The sequence below is a fragment of the Pectinophora gossypiella genome, chromosome 3 (assembly GCF_024362695.1).
Source record: "Pectinophora gossypiella chromosome 3, ilPecGoss1.1, whole genome shotgun sequence".
Taxonomy (NCBI): domain Eukaryota; kingdom Metazoa; phylum Arthropoda; class Insecta; order Lepidoptera; family Gelechiidae; genus Pectinophora; species Pectinophora gossypiella.
In genome coordinates, this window is record NC_065406.1 from 4820805 (window position 1) to 4838267 (window position 17463).

The following is a 17463-nucleotide window of genomic DNA, read 5'->3' on the forward strand; positions in this document are numbered from 1 at the left end:
AACATTTTACGACGTCACTCCTAACATCTTCAATGCCACCTCTATCCATTGCGAACCCTTCAAATCAAGTTATAAACGGCGCAATATCGTAAATTACCTCTTTTAAGCTAAGAGTGTTTCATTGGAGAGTATTACAATGAAGTAATGAGATCGGTTAGCAGGGTTAATTGCAGTCGTAGCTCTCAGACAAGTCTCGAATAAGACGACAAGATATCTCTGCTTTTATTGAATAATATTTTTCTATGTCTTTCTACTGTATTATCGTACTGCACCGCCTCCAACGACCTCCGTGTCCAGTGGTTGAGCGTTGAGCTCACGATCCGGAAGTCCTGGGTTCGATTCCCGGTTGGGACATATCACAAAAATTACTTTGTGGTCCCTAGTTTGTGGTCATATGCCGTAGTAAGCGAACTCTTAGGACATATTGGCATGGCAGTCAACAACGACTTTCTCCTGAACATCACTAACTATATCTAATACTTATTACTTATTAAATACTTACCTACCTATGAAGGTGTATACCAATCTGTCGTAAGAGTCCGCTTACTATAGCATACTACCACAGCTATTTTCTTATTTGTTATTTATATATTTGTTATACAGAGTGCTAGTGACATCGTAACGAAAACTTTGAGAGATGATTCTAAGTTGATATGAAGTGAAAGTTTTCGTCGCAAAAGTATGGAAAGGACAATAATTAAAAAAAACACTAATATTTTCATGAATTTTCCGACAGGAAAATCAAGTTGATGTCGACTCAGAATCATGATCTGAATCATCCCTTCAGTATTTGTTACGATGTCACTGACACCCTATCTACTTGTATGGATAGTTGTATGGACTTGTACAGGATGTAAGTGACATCGTAACAAATATTGAGTGGATGATTCAGCTCATTATTTTGAGTGTGGAATTTTCCTTCGCAAAAGTATAGAATTGAATATAATTAAAAAAAATACATGAATTTTCCGACAGGAAAATTCCACTTCATATCAACTCAGAATCATGGTCTGAATCATCCCCCGCCGTATTCGTTACGATGTCACTAACACCCTGTAGGTGCGGTCACGAGCATTAATATGTATACACTTTGGTACCATGTCACATTAACTTTTTTGACAAATTGAACTGTAAGTCTCACTAAATGTCAAATATGTTAGTGCGACAGAGTCCTAAAGTGGGTACATGATATTGCTCATGACTGTACCTCCCAACAAGAAACACATAACACATCTAATCATCCCAGCGACGCTCATGTGATTCATTTGTACGTCCGGTCAATATCGGCCGTGATTCCTTCAGGGACCGGCAAATATGATTTCCAATCCATCTGCGACAGCTATCCCTTACACATGTGACCTAGTTTCAGTTTGTCCTAGAAATCGACACTGCAATTTACCTACTATATTTATTACTTATGTAAGCGTGGCTAAGTATATCATCACTATTGCAAAGTGGTAGTAGTTTATTTATTTAGCACACCAACATTTAACTCAGTCTAATTACGTAACTATTTATAGGTGAGCACCGCACGCAAAAAGAGAAAGAAAACACAATAAAAGAGTTTACAAAAATCAGAAGCCCATGTAAAATGATGAACAAAAATCTAATCAAATCAAATATACTTTATTGCACAGAACTAAATACAGAAGCATGGAAAGAAAGTACACATATTTCCCAATTTTTTTTTTTTTATCTTTATTTAATGAGCTTTATCTCAAAAGTGACAATGCCGCTCAATACAGCCTCATAGAAAAAATAAATAAAACAAGGCTTGAAACCCAGACGCAAGTATTCACTCACATCTCAATTTCAAACCCCGCTTGATCAAATTGTATAGCATGGCCTCCTTAAATAACGAAAAAGCCAAAATGCTGTTACATGCAGCGATCTGATAAAATTCAGGACACATAATCTGCATTGTAGGTCTAAGGGATTCATTACGCACACATTCCATTATAACCTGTGCCCAGTAGTGTTTCCAGTTTTCTTACAATCCACATTCTACTTTCTATAATAATTCTTGAGTCGAGCGCCGAATTCTTGAATTGAGGACTATACATCCTCAATTCGGTCACATTCAAACGCACAAACGACACGACTCAGGTCAATGTTATGCGCTCGACTCAAGAATTATTATAGAAAGTAGATTGTGGATTGTAAGAAAACTGGAAACACTGCTGGGCACAGGTCTTCCCTCAACCGGAGGGTTTTGCGGTAGTAACCCTCAGGGGACCAACGGCGTAACGTGAGTTCCGTAGCATGGAACGGATACAGCAACCGTTGTGAAGCAGATACATATTCTAGTTTACAGTTACTTAATTATAAACCGATTACACAATACATTACACAGGTTGTGATACATTTATACAGAGCCTATTAATTGCGAAATTGGTGGAAATATCTGGACCCAATAGTGCCTAAAGCTAATCCCAAATTTCCGTTTGTAAAGGCCTCTAATAGCCGCCGGATTTATAGCTAGCGCTCCCCAATCCCCTTCGACTTACCCCCTGACCTTTCTAAAAGATTCTACGCTGTTTTAAAGAAAGAGAGAAAGAAAAATACGCCATAGCAACAGCATCATAAGCTGATCGAGACCGGGTGAGAGGCTCAGTGCTCCCTATATGATCCGGCAAAGTAGGAAATACCTAGGTACCATTTGAGAAATCGAGACCTGCTTTCCGACATCTTCTATCGTGTGGGTTGTAAGGTGAATTACCAACCGCATCAACCCTGGTGTCAGGGTTACTATTGAGCCACCTAAAGCCCCTGACATGACTCATGTAACGACTACTTACTTACATCAGTAAGTTGTAACGGAGGCCAACGGCTTAACGTGCCTTCCGAAGCACAGATCGTCTTACTTTCGGACAATCAGGTGATCAGCCTGTAATGTCCTAACCAAACTAGGGGTCACAAAGTGATTTTTGAGATATGTCCCCACCGGGATTCGAACCCGGGACCTCCGGATCGTGAGCCCAACGCTCAACCATTGGACCACGGAGGCCGTTTTAATATTTATTATTATTAGAGGACGCCACAGCAACAGCAGCATGAGCTGACGGAGACCGGGTGAGACGTTCAGTGCTCCCTATATTACCCGGCAAAGTAGTAAATAGCTAGGTACGATTTGAGAAATCTAAAAACATGTTGAGACCTACTTTCCGACATTCTAAGTATTAAAACGTACCTGTTTTTCTTGCGACAGGTATATTATCTCCACGTATTTTCCAGAAATAAATAATTTACCTTTGCTGATTTTATATACCGTTGACCTAGCATTCAGCTCCACGTTTACGAAAAAGATCTACCCACAAACCCAGAGCTGAAATTCATGAAAATTGGCTCCGCGCCAGCGAACGGCCATAGTTTATCGTAGGTAATAAATCTTATTATGAGCTGGTGACCGGTTTCAAATGTTGCATTTATGCATTCTGCGATTGTGGGTGAGAGAGAGAAAAGTGAAACTATTCGTCTGGCAGCGCAACGTTTAAAAAAACTATATCCGTCATACATAACATTCTGAAACATAAACAGTCTTAGGTAATACATACGCGTCAAAGTGGTGGAGTATGTTTCATACTTATTCCGATTGAGAGAAAGACTACGCCCAGCTGCGAGCTAAATACAGACTAAAATTTGTATTAATCGGTCCAAGACCAGAGAGTTGAAAATTTTGACAAAACTTTCAAAGGCAAGTACTTACAAAGAAAGTTTTTTTTTGGAAATTGGAATCCCTAAGACGTGTAAGATTCCCCGCTGTTTGAGTCGCGAGTTGCAGCTAGTATATTTTCAGTCCAGCGCAAATAAGCCACGACCTCATTATAACTTTCTTTGAAACCCATCTTAGATACTTTTATTATCGTGAACTCTTAAGAAATATTGAAAAGAATACTCCATTGAATGGGCAAATTATGAGAGACAATGGCTTTGAAAACAATTTGGTCAGGGATAAAATGCTCATAAAACTTAAGCGATTCGCTATAACAATGAGGAGGGTGTCTGGAAATATATTTTCCACTAACCTAACCGCCCTTTCAACGGTAGGTTAGATACATCAACCTTTATAGAAGGACACGCTCAATTGAGACCCTATTGACATATTATCTGCTTTATAAACAATTTATCAACCAGTTTATATTTTCTCTCAGAATTATAGTTTTTATCCTATTCTGAACTCTAATCCGTCGAGTTAAACCCCTAACTCAAAGTCGATAGAGACAGCGAACAACTCCCAAATTGTGAAGATGTACCTTTCGTACCTTGATGGAAAGAAATATGGCGGCTATCGATCGGCCCTGCGCGCAAGCGTCCTTCTATCAATGCCTATTCCCAAAATCATATGACATGCAGTGTGTTGCATTATGCACTTTATGCACTATCTATATTGAAAATAGATTCCATGGAATGAGGGAGTAATAAAGTATGAAGATTGGAAGAAATGGGGGAGAAAAATAATGGTCGATGATTCGGCAATTAATTTCGATAACAGTAGACAGCTGTTGCGTTGTCGCGCGAACAACGTGGCACCTTTCCGATATCTAAACGAGTTTGGTCCAGTTGGCGAGGCTATGCGCATGCTCCATGGCTCGGAGGTTCAACAAAATACTCATTTCACGGCTATCGTGCCAGTTATGTAAAGGACTACGTCCGCCGCCGGTTACCCGGCAGGCAAGATGACATTAACACTCAGTTTTACTATATGACTTCTAAAACTACTAGTTTATTATATTAGTGAATGTTTCATGTCAATTGTTGTTTAGTGTTATCGATTAGACTTAGGTAGACGGTTGTTTATAGGTAAATCTAGCAGGTGAGTGCTCGCGTGCTTGGGGCATGATGATTTTGCTTTTGTTTTCGTTTCGCAGCACTCTTTATTTCTTGTACACCGAATTTGTGTAAGAGATTTTCAGCTATTGTCTTTTACCCGGCTGAGACTCGTACCTTTCAATCCACGGACTGTCTTTGATCTCATTTACATTTTGTTGGAATTAGCATAAGTAATTCCTTTTTATTTTGATCTTGAATTGAAACGCCTTTTCATTTGAGAACTCTATTAAATTTTTTGACCGTAAATACGTATAAAAGTCAAGGCATTTTGTACAAATTAAGGACAAAATGAGTTCATAAGACTCCACCTCGTCAAATTAAATAATTATTCGCACTAATTACTTACGATTACCGCTGAGTAATTGCTTTCTGTTCTGACGAAGTTGCCTACCCACTCAGTCATAAGTTTATAACTTGACTGAAATCACCGCAGCAATAAATTTTAGTTTACGATGTTCTACGAAATTACTGAATGATTTATTTGATACAACTTGAACACCGGTGGCTTCTGAAATGAATATTCTATTGAGTATTGTGTTATCGTGATGGCATATATAGACAGGTTACATGGGTATGTCTTAGGGTTATGCCCAGGCCTGCCTTCAATCAACTGGTATAGAGCATACTTCACCACGTTACTCCATTGAGGGTCGGTGGAGGCTTTTGGGCTAATAGCCAACCCAATCACATATAAGTTTTTCAAAACGCCTTAAGTCGAAATATAGTTAAACTTAATGAAGGTTATGATTTTACTTCAACAAATAAGAACATTATAATCTTGATTATTTTTTTATTGTGTAAAAATGTAGGTACAGCTTGCTTGAGTAATTCGCGCTTCAGTCAATCAATAGAGTAGGTAGTTTTATGTATATACTTAATTATCATTAATATATTTGGTCATTAAAAGGAAAATGAAGTATGTAGCATATTGTATTGTAGTTGCATATGTTGTTAGGGATACGAAAGTTGAAAAATCTTATAACATTTCAACCAGTCGTACCTGTATACCAGCAAGATAGAAAATATTCAGTTTTACCATTAAAACGATTGGATTTGAATACCATTGCATTGCTATCCATTTATTCAAATTTGATTCTTTGAAGAACGTAGTTTTACATATTGCTGCTTTCTGAGAACACAATGAAGTTCCTGCTCTCTTGTGACTTGATGAAACAGATAGAATTATGAAAAATGTTTCACCATTCTTGAACAATTTATCTTTTTCTTCATACCACAGATAGACAGATATAACCCACGCCCGTAGCCCTTGGGATACGCGCATATATAGGTATAATACATATTACCGGAAATAACTTCCGGAGTCACACTCGAAATTGAACTTCTAAGATGAATGACATAGAGTTTGATACAAACATAAACTCAAACCTATTTCCCACTGAGGTAAGTAGACACTATGGAATTCCATTTGCTTCTATCGTTACATGCCTTACAAATTCAAATTCAAAAATTTCTTTATTCAGTAGGTAACATAGTTACACTTTGAATCGTCAATTTTTACGTAACGAACGTAAAACTACTGCAGCTTCTCACAACCTGTATAACAACCGGGAAATATATCAACCGGGGAAAAGAAGCTGCAAGAAAAACCTGGGCACAAGGCCCTAGACGTTCTTTTTAAAAACAAATAAACATAAAATATTATTATACAATTGAGTAATTTAGCTGCCTAATATCACTTCTCAGATAGTTAATCACATGCATTAATATCTTCTAAATAATTACCAACCATACACACATACATATATAGATCTTCAAGGGGACTTTTAGATCGTTTTCTTATCTGAAGTAAAGAATTTACGTATTTACTTACCGGGTGAGAGCCCTCAGCGCTCCAAATTTGTCCGGCCAAGGAGTTAATGCCATTTGCAGCAAATCTACAATATTAAGTCAAGACAAAAAAACTTATTTACTTAAACCCTCCCAAAATGTATTGTCTTCACCAATCCTTTCGCCATCCTTCATCTCACAACATCTAGAATTTAGGTACCTATCCGTAAATAACATTCGTATAACCACAGATGCGAAAGTTGTGATCGATGTGTAATTAATGTTCGATTACTCTCCCAACTTGGGATGTAACGCCATCGCGATCTCATCTGTTCCCGTCTGACTGACAGACGACGTGACTGATAACAACTCCATTAGTGGAGAAAAAGAAAATTATACCTATGCTGAAACTATAAGGAATATTACTACCTAAAAGTTATACATGTCGTAAAACCTGACAGAGGGATTCTGCTCTTTCCTACATGATGGACTATTATACATTGTTTTAAGTTTACGCGGTTATTACGCGCTTAGTATCATAATTAAAATACATAATAACGGGTTCTTACCGCGTTTAAAGCAGGGATATGAGACTCCCGATATTTCGACACTGTTGCAAGTGCCATGATTCACGGGATGTGTTTTAATTATGATGGACTACTGTTATGGGTTATGATAAGCTGATCCCTTATCACCATAAGGTTCATCATATCCAGCTCAGGATATTATATCAACAGTGGTTGCAAGTCTTTGATTACTTGTGTCTCTACCCTCCCCCTTAGGGATTACGGGCGTGAGTTTATGTTCGTATGTAATATGTTGTACCTAAAGGCTAGGATCAACATTCCATGCATGGTTAAAAATTTACGCGTCTGTATGTCTACCCTCTTTTTATCCTTCAACGGTCTCGTATCATCATGCTCGACGGTGGTATTCTAAAAAAATAAAATAAATTTAATTACGGGTAACTTGGACCCACTAACTTGTTTGTGTTGTTGTTGGAAAGAGAGGAAGGGGAAGACCAAGAAGAGCTTACATGGAACAGATTAAAGAAAAGGTTAAGTCAAGTTAAGGGAAGTCAAGGAATTGGCCTTTGATAGACTGGAATGGAAAATGCTACACCGACAAGAGCGTGGCTCTTAAATTGATGATGATGAACTTGGACCCACAAAATATATTTATAATTATATATAAACGTTAAAACGACCAACGTTGGCTACGTTAGAAAAGCCAAAGCCATTTTTAAGATTCAGATAATAGTGAAGGAAATTCTCTATTCCCTCCATAAATATATTACGTGGTAACTTGTAAAGGCTGGTTCTATTTTTATAATCGCTGTAAGTTGCCCAAATAAATTAAAATTAAAATAAATAATAAACATTATGTTAAGACAAGGTAATTTGTAAACGTTGAACTTTAACTGTATTTTTTTGACGTGAATTCATTGTAGGTTTTCATCAGATGGCATTAACAACTTAGCCGGATACCCTGTATTTTACTATGTACATACCAAATAAAACAAACAGAAACACCAACGGGTAACAGAAGAGAATTTGTATAAAAACATATCTGTCTTGCAGTTTCTTTTCTGTTGCTTCTAGTTTCCTTCATATCTTGTGAATGGACGAGAACAAAGGATGGTGCGCATTCATTTGTGTGCCAGTTACGGGTAGTTCCTACTTGTATACTGCTATCCCAGAAGGTGGAATACTGGGATATAAAACAACGAGTACGTTGACCTTTGTGTTCAGAAAAAGTAAATAAGCGCATGTGCGAACTCGAAGCTTAGTGAGAGCTGGATTTGATGTACCATGTGGTAGTGTTATAGTGACAGGTTCCCAGCCCATTGACTTTGTGACTGACTCCCTTCCGTCAACTTGCTTATGCTCGGAATGATAAGCGTTTATTCCCAGTTAAGCAGAAAAGCTCTCGTCAATATTTGTCAAAGGTCTTATAGTCTCTATAAAGATCTGTCAAATCGATAAGAAGGTTTATTTCTCGAACTCTAGAAGGTTTATTTCTCGAACTCAATCTAATACAAGGAACTCTTCTTATCCTCTTACAGAATGCTTGTGAACACAGATAGGTAACGTACTAGTGTTATATACATGCTTTCTACGTGTTCCGTTGCACTGTCTCAAGGAAGACCGTTAATTTGACTTATTGCGGTTTAGACGAATATATCTCGTCCTTATTTTTGTACCTCAACGGTTTACATTTGCACATTTGCTATGTCCTTTGTACTTTATTAAATAAGAAGATTGTTGCTTCCTATTTTAAAAAAAGCGTTTTATATTGTAATGCCATTATTGCGCAGCTTTTAAGTATGCAAAGTTTACGAATCTCGACATTGGTGATGATCTTTTATGTTGTAGGGCTAAAATAAAACAATTTAGGGTTCCGTAATTTCCCATAGTTTGCCAACATTCGTGGGAGATTTCTTATTAGATAACAGAATCACCTTAGACGTTAATAGTAAAAAATAAGTAAGTAGACAACATCACCAAACATCATGAGGAAACCCACATTATGGTATGTGACCTAACCTTTATTGAGCTGGTTTTCCCTCCGCGGGTTGAAAGGTCAGACAGGCAGTCGCTTCTGTAAAATCCGGACCTGTGGAATATTCAGGTTAGATAAGCGGACCTTATGGATTACGCGATAATGCTAGGTGGATGAAGTAAGTAGACAACAAGAGGTCAAACTACAAACCTACAATGCGGATGTATGTTATAGTGCAGTTACCAAACATACCTTTAAAACACGATATGTACAAGAGACTACCACACTCGTGGGTTAACAAGCAGCATGCAGATACATATATCGTCGCTGACGTCGCTAAATGACGTACCTGAATTTTTTCGCGATTCTGACTTGTACCTTTTGCTATTGACAATAAGACACAAATTATTATAGCAAAGAAATTGCAGATACGTCAGTTTGCAAAGTCAGCCATGATATGATACTGAGTCATTCTTTCTATCCTATACTTCGTCACTTCAGAACAATAAATCATATTATATTGTTCTGCACAGCTATAAAGAACGCAAGAATCTCATCAATTTAACGCAATCCTATCCCGGGCACCAAGGCACTCGTTGAATACTAAGCACCTTTTAACTAAAAGTTTAAGACATATATCTGGGTCCGTGTTACAGTTTACCTTCGCCCCGAACCGAAAGACGAATAGCAGTCTCTTAAAAACATCCAATGTCAGATAGTTTGTAACTAAGGCACAGACTGGATACTCCATACAAATCTTGTTCCTAACATGTGCCTCCTTACCTCGTGCGTGCGAGCGAGACAAACACTGTCCGCTCTCCCTTACTCCTTAAAGACATACGGCTAGACTAAAGTGACTCCCATTGGGGAGGTGAGGTAATTCTCTCTCGGCACTGATAGGTACGAATTGTTGCGGAGCTGAGTGTCCGTTCTATACGTAATATTCGTATTCTTTATTCTAGTGCAACTGTTTGCTCATAATACCTAAACCTGCGTTAGTAATCTCTTCTGAGGTGGCTAGGACCACAAACCCTAAGAAAACAACTTGCAGCTATTTTGGGTATACGTACCGTACTGTACAGTAAGAAGGTTAAGAGACCTTTGTAGGTACATTGACACGGCATAATCTCCGTAGACGGTGTCATTTTCATTACCTAATAAACGTTTCACAAAGTGCTTTGATTGCCAACCAACATTTTTCTTGATAATGTTTGCCATATGTTTCATTGCCCAAAAAAGTGTACCTAATTCCACCATGATCAACAGATCAATAATTTGCACGATTAATGGTGCCTATTATAAGACTTGTAAAGAATGCCATGGACTAAATTCTAATCAACATGCAAATTACTAATTATACCGGAGGGAAAATTTGCAAGCCTCATATTATGAACTTATATGAAGCACACATTGAAATGACTGTAGATACAAAAATTGTCTACTCCTTTAAATATCAGAGAGAATATTTAGGTAGGTATACTTATTAAATTGCCTACGCGAAAAACTGCCAACGTAACTCAATTTTAAACATAAATGGAAAAATAATGTACTTTAATCTTCTTCTAATTGTAACTCCAGAATTACATTTACATTGTTCCTTAAAAGCTTTACTGCTAACAGGTTGAGAGTGAAATTCGGTTGTATTCCAGCCAGACAAAAATCAATGATACAATGGCCCAGATTCGTGTACACTCCATCTAATTTTATTTTAAGTTATACCTGTCATTTTCTTATCCGCCGAAAAGGGATGGGACGAATAATCGACAGGCATAAAATTTATGGAACACACGTCAATTTTAGGCAGAAATCTAAAACAACCGTCTAAAATGTTTACATTCCATAAGGAGTTAATAACCCGACAGAATTAAGTTGACAGTACACGTAAAACGTGTTGCATATCAGGGAGATGCCCTTTTCGGCGGATAAGAAAATGACAGGTATAACTTAAACTTAGGAGGTGTTTGCAGGAATCGGAGCCTATGATTGTAAATTGAAATCTCAGAAATGTTAATGGGTTCGTAACTTTACATCTTTACTTGTCAAAGTAGCTGTAAGAGACAAGGAAATATTATCTACTGATTTATCAACGTTTCAATTAGGTATTAAGATTACTGATAAATTGCTAAAAAGCTTGTTATAACATCAAAATCGCGTCTAACGTCAATATAACTTGTCTTCTTGCAAATATCCGGTTGTAACAGAATCAGAATCATTTATTCAACGTAATTATCATGGATAAACTTATTGAAGGTCAATTTAACATTTTTGTACCTACGCCATTTCGCATTTATGGCTGAGGAGAAGAAATAACTAGAAAATCAATGTAGGTTCGTCTTATTGCAAATATCCGGTTGTAACAGGATCATACTCATTTATTCAACGTACTTAATTATCATGGATACATTTGTTGAAGGTTAATTTATTATTTTTGAATCTACATAACTTCGCAAGGTGTTATGGCTCAGAAGAAGAAATGACAAGAAACAGAAACAACAACACATCTTTTAAATCAATGTAGGCTACATTACAGGTTTTTTTTATAACCAGAGGAACACATGTAGGACCAGCCATTTTAGGTAATAACTTAACTTATTGTAAGTTACCAACTTACGTAATTTCCAACTGGATGGTTTCAAGACGATTACGAAGTTTGTAGTGCTACAAATGATATTGAATTCCTGTACTCTGAAGTATGCGCACCTATTCTTATTGATATCTATCGAAAAATAGGCAATAGTTTTCGCAAGTTAATAGTAGTAGATAATATATTGCCATATTTTTCCCTAAAAAGTAGCATGGAGAATGCTACACCGACAAGAGCGTGGCTCTTAAATTAATGACGATGAGAAAGTAGTTATATAATTACAAAATGGCTATCATTCATGATAATAAACAATCCAATTCTAATCAGAGCCCTCAGCGCTCCCCATTTTTCCGGCCAAGTAGTTAATGCCATCTGCGGCAAATCTACAATAAGTCACGTCAAAGAAAAGATGTCCTGAAGCGTTTGTTGTCCCGAGCTTATTGACTGCCTTTATGGTTAATAATAGTTGTACTAGCAATAGTAATACCATAGGGTAAAATCGCATAATAATTATATATTTCCATTACTTAACTGTAGAAAGTAGAACTTTAAACCAAGAGGGATGATTTACACCAAAGAAAATTTTTCGAACTTGTAATGAGGCTTCGAGTTAGAAGTCGATCTTCTTCAAAGTTTGCTTATTATATTACAGTTTCTTTGATGCCAACTTGGATAGCCTCAACTTGAATATTAGAAAATCGTAATATAAATATACAACCGGCACAAATAATACTTACCTAATAATACAAAAAGCTGTGTACCGCAAGAGCTAAACATCTCTACCAAGCTAGCATAATGTTTGCTCATTTTTAAGAACAACATAATATAAATACAGTCGTATATTCCCAATTTGGGTAGTCAAAGGTACATGGCATCAATGAGGGACTTTCCAAACTACGTTCCCCAAAAAATATAGATGGCGCTGTTCAAAATATTTTATCAATCCATTAAATCGCATGTCTCATTTTTTATTGCTCACTATCAACCGCTTTATAAATCAAATAAAATATACTTTATTGCACAGAATTAAAAAATAAATACCTACCGACCTCATCATTTAATTCATTTCAAAATATATTTTATATGATACGTGCCGACGTGTTTTTTCCTCTCAGACGACGCCCTGAGCCGAGGTTGGCGTCCAACTGGCCACCCTCAGGCCTGTTGTCTTTTAAACGTTGTACCGGGTGAGAGCCTTCAGCGCTCCCATTTGTCCGGCCAAGTAGTTAATGCCACCTGCGGCAAATCTACAATAAGTCACGTCAAAAAAAAAGTGCCGACGTGACCTATACCTCTATCCCGTATGACTTAGACTTGCCGAGGAACCGCCTGGAGCACCGTGCCGCGAATAAATCGCGGAGACAATATTCCGCAACGGAATTCGTCCTCGGAGGAGCGAGCAAAATTCCTTCTCCAAAGAGTCAAGCCACAAATGGCATTAATTACTTGGGCGGACAAATGGAGAGCGCTGAGGGCTCTCACCCGGTACAAAATTGAAGACAACAGGCCTGGGTGCTCCGGTGGGCGCGAACCTTGGCTCAAAGCGTAGTCTGAGAAGATAATATTTGAAAGAATTAATCGACCCTAATGGGTTGATAGCAATAAGCGCTGAATGAGGGAAATCGTCGACAAATCGGGGTTCTTCAAAGAGTACTCAAGTCATCATTATCTTGTTATCCCGAATATGTAGCTAAAGTCTATTAATGATTACGTACGTACTCTCTTACATAATGGATTATCTATCAGGTTGTAGCCTGGTGACAAATAGACGGACAGACTGCGAAGTTTTAGTAATAGGGCCCTGTTTTACCCTTTGGGTACAGAAGCCTAAAAAAAGTGCCGATGGCCAGGTAGGCTAACTAAATCTAAAATAAATTATGGATGGAACTAGAAATATTGAGTTTGCAGAAAATCGTCATTCAGCCACTTACACACACAGGGATTACAGAGGTGAGTTATTTTATATCTAAACTCCACTAACCTCAATCTTTCCTCCCCAAGCCATCCAACATGCCGGACTGGTTGTGGCTCCTGGCGGCGGCCGTGTTTGGAGCCGTGGCGGCGCTGACCATCCCCCTGGTGTTCCTGGTGCACTACATGCGGCCCTTCGAGAAGAAGAAGCAGCCCGACCACCAGTACAGCTTGCCTGTCACGATACCTCCTGTAAGTACTAACTAAGTGTCACGAATATGAAGAAAGGGGTTGGAAAGACCCTACGGCGCATTTTGTATGAGGGCCACTTTCGCCAGTTCAACCCCACTCTCTTTTACTACTACTTTGCTTCTCAAATTCCATAGCCACTTCACCGTATTTTATGTCATAGACTGCAATTTTATCATTACTTTTCGTAAGATACAGCATACAAAAGTATTTTTTCGATAAATAGCTGATCATCCTAAGGGTTTTTAGCTTTCCTGTGCATGATAGTAGATATTTGATTTATTGCCCTGCAGGTTCAAATACACAACGACCTTTTATTATATTTTCGCGGAGCTCCGTGGGTGGTAAAGTTTGGGAACGAGTGGAGTGCAAAGTTGAAGTATGAACTATTTGCTCATACTTGTATGGCCCACGTTTCGCGCTACCTTGGCCCTTCCAACCTCTTTCTTCCATTTCATGAGTACCAGCCACTGATACCACCGTTCCATCTGCGAACCACTAGACGTCGGCATTTCACCAAATTATTGTGGATGTGTAGTTGGCTGTCATCCAGGTATACGCTCCGACCTCGGGACACCATGATGACGAAGTGGAGACTATGTATGAGGAGATTTCTAAAGCCATGCATAGCCATAAAAGCCACTACACGATTGTGATGGGGGACTTTAATGCAGAGTTGGGGAAACGTTGCGGTAACGAGCTGAGAGTGGGGCAATTTGGATTTGGGGTCCGGAACACCAGAGGCGGGATGCTTGCGGACTTTATGGAGAAGGAGAACCTCTATATGATGAACTCCTTCTTCAGGAAGCCCGCGACCCGCAAATGGACCTGGATGAGTCCCAGTGGCAGGTATAAAAATGAGATCGATTTTATCATGTCGACGAAAAAGCACATATTCAATGATGTCTCTGTGATCAATGCCGTTAAGACGGGAAGCGATCACCGCATGGTAAGAGGCACATTGAATAGCAATATCAAGCTAGAAAGATCGCGACTGATAAAATCCACGCTCCGACCGGCGCCAGCCCAAATCCAAAACCCCGAGCGCTTTCAGCTCGAGCTTCAAAACCGCTTCGAGTACCTTGAGAACTGCGCAGACGTGGACGATATAAACGACCTGATGGTGGATGCTGTCCGTACGGTAGGTTCTAAACACTTTAGAACCCGCCGTACCAAAACGCAGAAACTCTCCGCACACACACTCGAACTCATGGATAAGAGACACGAAATGAGGCTGCAGGACTCAGCGGATGTCTTACGTTATAGACAACTTAATAGACAGATCTCGAAGTCTTTGACGACCGACCTTCGCCAATTTAATACTAAACGTATTAAAGAGGCTATAGAGCGGAACAAGGGCTCCAAGGTGTTCGCAAAAGATCTGTCTATTGGGCAAAGTCAACTAGCGAGACTGAAAACTGAGGACGGCAGAATCATTTCGTCGACTCCCGAAATCCTGAGGGAGATTGAGAGTTTCTATAGACAGCTATATTCCACGAAAACATCAGGCGAAAGCATGGCTCGAGACCCTCGAGCCAAGCTTATCCGACACTACACTGAAGATATCCCGGACGTCAGCCTGTACGAGATTAGGATGGCCCTCAAACAACTCAAAAACAACAAAGCGGCAGGAGATGACGGAATCACAGCAGAACTTCTGAGAGCGGGCGGAACGCCAATACTTAAAGTCCTCCAAAGGCTCTTCAATTCCGTCATATTTCAGGGCAAAACGCCGAGGGCATGGAGCGGAAGCGAGGTGATCTTGTTCTTCAAGAAAGGTGATAAAGCCCTACTGAAGAACTACAGACCTATCTCGCTTCTGAGCCATGTCTTTTCGAGTTGTTTTCGAGGGTCATTACGAATCGTCTCGCTTGCAGGTTTGACGACTTCCAGCCTCCCGAACAAGCCGGTTTCCGAAAAGGCTTTAGCACCATAGACCACATCCATACGCTGCGGCAGGTTATACAGAAGACCGAAGAGTATAATCTGCCACTTTGCTTGGCGTTTGTGGACTATGAGAAAGCCTTTGATTCGATCGAGACCTGGGCGGTGTTGCAGTCTCTTCAGAGGTGCCAAGTGGACCATAGGTACATCGAAGTGCTAAGGGACCTCTACCAAAATGCCACTATGTCAGTTCGAGTACAGAACCAGAGCTCTAATCCGATCCAACTGCAGCGAGGAGTGAGACAGGGAGATGTCATCTCTCCGAAACTGTTCGCTGCTGCATTGGAGGATATTTTTAAGCTTCTGGACTGGAAAGGATTTGGCATCAACATCAACGGCGAGTACCTGACGCACCTTCGATTTGCCGATGATATAGTCCTAATGGCTGAGACCCTGGAAGACCTGAACACCATGCTCGAGCATCTCAGTAACGCATCCCAACGAGTGGGTCTTAGCATGAACATGGCAAAGACAAAAATTATGTCCAACGACCATGTCGCACCCACTCCAGTTCAGGTTGGGAACGGTACACTTGTAGACCAGTACATTTACCTAGGACAAATAATCCAGTTAGGTAAGTCCAACTTCGAGAAAGAGATCTCTCGTCGGATCCAACTCGGATGGGCAGCGTTCGGGAAGCTGCGGAATATCTTCTCGTCCAAAACACCTCAGTGTCTCAAGACGAAAGTCTTTGACCAGTGCGTGTTGCCAGTGATGACCTACGGCAGTGAGACGTGGCCGCTTACTATGGGTCTCGTGAGGAGGCTCGGTGTCGCTCAGCGGGCAATGGAGAGAGCTATGCTCGGTATTTCCCTGCTCGATCGAATCAGAAATGAGGAGATCCGCAGGAGAACTAAAGTCACCGACATAGCTCGAAGAATCGCAAAGCTGAAGTGGCAGTGGGCAGGACACATAGCGAGGAGAACCGATGGCCGATGGGGCGGAAAGGTTCTGGAGTGGCGACCACGTGTCGGACGACGCTCAGTGGGTAGGCCCGCTACAAGGTGGACCGACGATCTGGTGAAGGTCGCGGGAAGCCGCTGGATGCGGGCAGCGCAGGACCGATCGTCGTGGAGATCCTTGGGGGAGGCCTATGCCCAGCAGTGGGCGTCATACGGCTGATGACGATGAGTTGGCTATCGAACATTATTAAATAGCTTGATCTACGTACGGTTCGCCACATAATACGTTGATCTATCAAAAAAATTAGGACCCTTTCGCATTAACATATTTGATATGTAATTAGACTTGGAATGCGTTTTGCGGATGTGTGTAACTTAATCTGTATTGCGCTGGTTTTCCCTTCGCGGGTTGGAAGGTTAGACAGGTAGTCAATCGCCTTCGTATTAAACCAGACCTATCAAATCTTCAAGTTAGATAAGCGGACCCTGTGAAAACGGGATAACGCTTGGGAGACGATGTATACAGGGTGTTAGTGACATCGTAACGAATACTCAAGGGGATGATTCAGACCATGATTCTGAGTTAATATCAAGTGGAATTTTTCGTCGCAAATTCATGCTTTTTTTTAGTTTTTTAAAATTATTTTCAATTCTATACTTTTGCGATGGAAAATTCCACTTGATATTGTCTTAGAATAATCAGCTGAATCATCCCCCTCAGTATTCGTTACGATGTCACTTACACCCCGCACA

General features: G+C 39.8%; 1 protein-coding gene across 5 annotated transcripts in view; it reads left to right on the plus strand.

Moving 5' to 3' along the window:
* The first annotated feature begins 4647 nt into the window (after window positions 1-4647).
* Window positions 4648-17463, plus strand: part of LOC126380061 (PDZ domain-containing protein 8) — a 58641-nt gene continuing 45825 nt past the window's right edge. For all 5 annotated transcript variants that reach the window (XR_007568419.1, XR_007568420.1, XR_007568421.1 and 2 more), the window contains exons 1-2: window positions 4648-4813; window positions 13706-13867. Coding sequence is in view for 1 of the 5 variants with exons in the window: in XM_050029243.1 (XP_049885200.1) it covers window positions 13715-13867 (153 nt within the window). In the remaining 4 variants the exon portion in view is untranslated. The remainder of the gene's footprint in view (window positions 4814-13705; window positions 13868-17463) is intronic.